Source organism: Panulirus ornatus, chromosome 7 (assembly GCF_036320965.1).
Source record: "Panulirus ornatus isolate Po-2019 chromosome 7, ASM3632096v1, whole genome shotgun sequence".
NCBI lineage: Eukaryota > Metazoa > Arthropoda > Malacostraca > Decapoda > Palinuridae > Panulirus > Panulirus ornatus.
Window position 1 is genome coordinate 38,797,619 of NC_092230.1, and position 6,355 is coordinate 38,803,973.

The following is a 6,355-nucleotide window of genomic DNA, read 5'->3' on the forward strand; positions in this document are numbered from 1 at the left end:
CCCGAAGTAAGTTAATTTATGTTTAACTTGTTTGTCCTTAGGTTGATCCGGTGATTTTTACAGGACTGAGTAGCTAAAGCAATGTTACAATTTATCTATCAAAGACTGTCTCCCCTCAGAAAAAGAATCTGAGGTTTCGAATGAATATGGAATTACATGTTACTTTCTCCGTAGTCTTTTGTCTTTTTTTTTTCCCTAAGGAATAATGATTAGTATCGTAGACTGTCAAGTGGTATATCCATCTCATTCCTAAGATCAGAATTATAGTCATCGAAGAATAAAAGATGTCGCAAAAAGAGACTCGTTTTCTAAGAGCTTTATTTCTCTATATATGGTTAGCATTTGATAAGGATGAAGGGGTAACTCAATCAAAGGTAAATGCTATGGCAATGTGTCGCATCTGTCTTCTTAAATTGTTACAAGTATTGATTACCCTCTTAAGCTTAACCATCATGGCTACAACAATGCGTAAGGACGCGACACACGTCTATCATGACTTCAGCATTAGATATATATATTATAATTCAAGAGAACATCACAGTATATAGACAAACGCATCTACACACTTGGATCCAGCCTGGAATACTCAGCATCGTATTAGGAAATGTTGTAAAGATCGTTCAAGTTTTCTCAAAAGTCTCCACCAGTTTCCATGACCCTACCATGAAGGGGGCGGGCAGTTCACTGCTGGGATCGGTTGGCCCACGTGAGTGCTGGGTCTGAGTTCATGCGAAGGTTGTGGCCGGGGATTGGTCGCTTGGAGGCCAGCGACTGCAAGCGTGCGAGGAGGATCGCTTGTGCGTGAGGATGATGATGGGCGGAGAGGTGCGCGTGGAGCCTGGAGAGGATGCTGAGTGCAGCGGGCAGGGCGGGGTTGCATCCTGACGGAGATGTCTGGTGGCTGCTCCTGATGTAGGGCGAGAAGATCTCGCCCAGAGACATCACTTCGGCTCCATCATCGCCACCCTCATCTTGGTCGTCGTCGTCGCCATCATCTCCAAACCCTGAAACGGTCGAGAGTTACGCTCGGTGGTCTGGTTATCATCATGAGGGAGTTATGATATCAGGCTCGTGATAACGTATCACTCGTCAGCAGCACGGGCGTCGCACTGGACGACGGAAGGTTCTGAGTTACCTGGACGTGGGAGGAAGAGGAGGTCCGCCGAGCCTTGGGAAGCGTCAGCGAGGCGGGGAGCGTACGGGTCGACGGAGCCAAGCGTTGCTTCTCCAGTGGAGGGAAGCGAGTCGGCCTCCTCCAGGACGCCCCCAGGCAGGGCTAGTGTTCCCTCCGCTCCCAGGTGTCTGGAGATCCTCTGGTCTGCCGTGGGTCGTGGAGATGCCACAGACTTCTTGCTCCACCAACCTGGCGATGTACAGTGAGGCGGTTATCCACTCACCAACGTGCTGATGGCAGGAAGGCGGGGAGAATTGTACTTAGGTCTCTGGGATAAACTATAGGAGATTCCAAGTCCAAAGTGATTTGAAACTAACTTTTTGATACTATTTACAGGAGGCTCTACACACATAGAGACATACAGGCACATAAATGAGTTCATATATATATATATATATATATATATATATATATATATATACATGAGAAACAAACAGCAGTGTTTATATATAAACAGCAAGATCAGTTCATCAAGTGTATCAGGCAATCTCTGGTTGGCTTCCATGTCGTGTTATCAGAGCCTCACATGACAGGGGAAGCCAGAGAAGCATCGCCACAAAATGTTCCTGATTGATGATGACGCTGATTGTTGCATCCGAGATCAACAGGAAAGTCATTGAGAATATTTCAGAGGTAAATGGCGAAGACGAATGTCTGGTGGATTTGAAAACCTTTCTGATCCAGACGATATGATTGGGTGGAGGGTGTGGGTGGAGGGTGTGGGTGGAGGGTGTGGGTGGAGGGTGTGGGTGGAGGGTGTGGGTGGAGGGGAGGATATTTATATTCGTAATCCTTAAATCATCGTCCCAGTTTCCGTTATTTTTGGGTCAGGACAATGCAAAACACATTAATATCGAACTCACATCCGAGGTGATCAGACAGAGTCGCTGACTTCCGTTCTAAGACCGACCCCGGGACCCCTCTCTCACCACCCTTCCACCACCTCCACCACCTCCTCCCCCGCCGGATCAATAGGGCCAGAACGAATTGCCTCAACAAGAGATGAATTCCTTATTTCCTGGGGAATCACCTTAAATTTCCCTGCAGATGTCGAGTCATTAGGGAAGACCTTCTTTCCTTCCCTCCTTCCTCCCTCCCTCCCTTACCAAAGAAGAACAGTCTGGCTAAAGATTATATCGAGACGTATTGGAGAAACCATCAAACCTTTCCCTCCCTCACAATGACGACCGTTCCTACAACTCTCGACCCCTGACTCCCTCCAATCCCCTCACTCCCGATCCATTTTCTGACCTCCCCAAAAAGACACATTCCTCTCCCCCTCCTCCACCTCCTCCTCCTTCCCCCCGACCCACCTCCCTAAAAGCATCCCTCAGGTTTCCCCCACAATGACAGTCTGTTATCGCAAATATATATGTCCATCTTTCAGCTTCCATTTGTCATAGTAAGTTGAGCTATACATCATATAACGGAAGACACTTTTCACACGGTCATTCATATTATTTTTCGACTTTACAGGACCTTCAGGAGCGTGCCAACATGCGGTATGCCCTTCCTCCGTGTTGATGTATGCGCGGCGTCAAGTGAGTATGTGTGTATAAGTCTTTGGATAGATGATTTCCCTGAGAACCTCCGAGATAGATGGCTAAGTTTTATGGCCGCCTATATAAGATTGGATGTCATCCAAGGTTTTACTGCTGACGCAGCTGTAATCTCTCTCTCTCTCTCTCTCTCTCTCTCTCTCTCTCTCTCTCTCTCTCTCTCTCTCTCTCTCTCTCTCTCTCTCTCTCTCTCTCATCACTCAGCCTGGCTGTCTACCATCAGGCTTGAGTACAACACAACTTGACACTGTTAAAAAGTACTTAGCAAATGTTGAGGTACAAGTCCACGCCTGACTTTATCAGCGGCTCTCTAGATAACATGATGTTCCCAGAATATTCCTCCTCCTGCTTCTGATCTCTTCCACTACCACCAAATGGTCTCTCAAACATCCAGTGGTCTGTTGTGTGCTTCCGTTCCATTGTGTTCCTCTGTATACCTCGCCATCTGGTGCCGTAAGAACGCCACCAGCGTTCCACTGTGGTGCAGTGGCACACACACCATAACTGCACATTGAAATCCACATTTTCTTTTTATGTCGATGGCCTTAGTCAGTGCAGGGACGAAGGCCCTCATCGGACAAGCCCTTCAAAGAAATATATATAAAAAGGACAGCTAAAGTGATAGATAGGCGAGGAGAGGGACAGGGGGGATGGAGACTTCCAAAGTTTAGCGGTGTAAGGAAAGAAACAGATATCGTAACAGCCCCCTTCGCTCTTGGGTTACCTACGGCCGCCCACAGTAACCACTTGAGGGCGTGGCTTGCTGAATATTTCGTAGTCTACCTTAACAGTAGTGGCAAACAAAATGTCAGTTCTGGACAACAGAAACCGGAGTAATATCCGTAGTATAGAGGAAAAGAGAACGAACACTGCCGCACAAGGCAAGTGACTACCTGGAACACAAGTTTACCGCTCGACTCCACAGGTAACAACTGTAATAGTTTACCGGCCATAACTATACCAAGCAAACCCACCAGTATTGTGGTATACTCAGTATACTCACTGTTCCTCAGACGGGCCTTCCTCGGGTCACATTGCACCAGGGTTACCACCAGCACCAGCAGGATAACCGCCACCGGCAGGGGAGCCAACATGACCGACGTCCTCATCTCTCTGTCTCTCTGGAGGGTTCCGTTCCTTCGCGTGAGCTGGTTGCAGTTGGGGCTCTGGCTCGAGTCTCAAGCTTCACCTTCCACACACCTCCCTCCCTCATTCCCGTCTTTTATGTCCGTGCTACACCCACGCTCAGGCTCCGTAGACGCATGTGTGTGTGTGTGTGTGCCCCCCTCCCATCCCTCTTCTTCAACACCATCCTCCCCCTACCCATCTCCCCTCGTCCATCCCCCCCTCTTCTTCAACACCATCCTCCTCCAAACATCTCTTCACGATCGTCCAAGCCGCCTCTTGCTGCTTCACCCCCAACGGTCATCCTGGAGGAAAAACGAGCCACAGCTTCCCGGGTGTTGAGGACAATCCCACTCGTTACCCTGGGCAAAACAGGGGTTGGAACCCCCCACCTTCTGTCTTAGTGTCGCACTGGATCACACTTACAGACATGGGGGCGCTCGGGGGGCGGAGAGGGGGCTCTCTCTCACCTCCCCAGTGTGGAATAAGTGAAATAGTTTTCGAGTTTCTTTTGTGCATTTATGAGCCGAGGGTTTTTCACCTTTGTTTCGAAGCGAGTCTTAATCTCGAGCATCATGGACGCTTGCTCTCACAATACTTCCTGTGGACCATAATTCCACTTTTTTGCTGCGACGAACTCTTTAAAATTTGCCGTAACTCACGACTATAGGTTAACAGGACTTAATACGTAGGAAAAAAGGAATCCTGATACCACACCGCATGTTTCCACTCCCCAAAGATTATTGAAATATCCTCACGTTGGCTTCTATAAGGCGTTTTGGTTTGTTGAAGACCAGAGAGTCGTCAGCCATCCGGCCGGATGTCGTGAATGTTCCAATAATGTTCTTTTCCCCGCGTGACGTCACCCGCGGCTCAGCGCTCTTCAACATGACCTGAAGGAGAAATATTATTAAATCGTGTCGTCGTACCGTCGTTTAAGCCGATGTCGCAGCGAAATATGAACGATGATTGTGACTGAGAAAATAAGTCAAGATATATATATATATATATATATATATATTTTTTTTTTTTTTTTTTTTTTTTTTTTTTTTTTTTTTTTTTATACTTTGTCGCTGTCTCCCGCGTTTGCGAGGTAGCGCAAGGAAACAGACGAAAGAAATGGCCCAACCCCCCCCCCCATACACATGTACATACACACGTCCACACACGCAAATATACATACCTACACAGCTTTCCATGGTTACCCCAGACGCTTCACATGCCTTGATTCAATCCACTGACAGCACGTCAACCCCTGTATACCACATGACTCCAATTCACTCTATTCCTTGCCCTCCTTTCACCCTCCTGCATGTTCAGGCCCCGATCACACAAAATCTTTTTCACTCCATCTTTCCACCTCCAATTTGGTCTCCCTCTTCTCCTCGTTCCCTCCACCTCCGACACATATATCCTCTTGGTCAATCTCTCCTCACTCATTCTCTCCATGTGCCCAAACCATTTCAAAACACCCTCTTCTGCTCTCTCAACCACGCTCTTTTTATTTCCACACATCTCTCTTACCCTTACGTTACTTACTCGATCAAACCACCTCACACCACACATTGTCCTCAAACATCTCATTTCCAGCACATCCATCCTCCTGCGCACATCTCTATCCATAGCCCACGCCTCGCAACCATACAACATTGTTGGAACCACTATTCCCTCAAACATACCCATTTTTGCTTTCCGAGATAATGTTCTCGACTTCCACACATTTTTCAAGGCTCCCAAAATTTTCGCCCCCTCCCCCACCCTATGATCCACTTCCGCTTCCATGGTTCCATCCGCTGACAGATCCACAGATTCCCTGGGGATAGGGGAGAAAGAATACTTCCCACGTATTCCCTGCATGTCGTAGAAGGCGACTAAAAGGGAAGGGAGCGGGGGGCTGGAAATCCTCCCCTCTCGTTTTTTTTTTTTTTTTTTTTAATTTTCCAAAAGAAGGAACAGAGAAGAGGGCCAGGTGAGGATATAACTTCTTAACGCTACCTCGCTATCGCGGGAAATGGCGAATAGTGTGAAAAAAAAAAAAAAAAAAAAAATATATATATATATATATATATATATATATATATATATATATATATATATATATATACTTCCCACGTATTCCCTGCGTGTCGTAGAAGGCGACTAAAAGGGGAGGGAGCGGGGGGCTGGAAATCCTCCCCTCTCAATTTTTTTTAATTTTCCAAAAGAAGGAACAGAGAAGGGGGCCAGGTGAGGATATTCCCTCAATGGCCCAGTCCTCTGTTCTTAACGCTACCTCGCTAACGCGGGAAATGGCGAATAGTTTGAAAAAAAAAAAAAAAAAATATATATATATATATATATATATATATATATATATATATATATATATATATATATATATATATATATATATCTTGCTGTAGTAGACAAGTCGTCAACTCAATATACTGTTACAAATATAATTGGTTTTAGGTTACACACACACACACACACACACACACACACGTATACTTATATA

General features: G+C 46.4%; 1 protein-coding gene across 1 annotated transcript; it reads right to left on the reverse strand.

Annotated features, from left to right (window-relative positions):
* Nucleotides 1-307: 307 nt before the first annotated feature.
* LOC139749544 (uncharacterized) lies at nucleotides 308-3,990 on the reverse strand. The gene is made up of 3 exons (XM_071663533.1): nucleotides 3,737-3,990; nucleotides 1,136-1,363; nucleotides 308-1,004 (listed from the first exon to the last, which is right to left on the reverse strand). Exons 1-3 carry the CDS (start codon nucleotides 3,840-3,842, stop codon nucleotides 682-684), a joined length of 657 nt encoding a protein of 218 aa, XP_071519634.1. The 5' UTR covers nucleotides 3,843-3,990; the 3' UTR covers nucleotides 308-681.
* Between the last annotated feature and the right edge of the window lie 2,365 nt (nucleotides 3,991-6,355).

Bases quoted from the DNA above. Each gene is read 5' to 3' on its own strand.
- LOC139749544 (XM_071663533.1), bottom strand. From the start codon at position 3,842: ATGAGGACGTCGGTCATGTTGGCTCCCCTGCCGGTGGCGGTTATCCTG. The intron at 1,364-3,736 runs GTGAGTATACTG...GTACATCGCCAG, and splicing joins GAAGGCCCGTCTGAGGAACA to GTTGGTGGAGCAAGAAGTCT. The intron at 1,005-1,135 runs GTAACTCAGAAC...CGACCGTTTCAG, and splicing joins CCTCTTCCTCCCACGTCCAG to GGTTTGGAGATGATGGCGAC.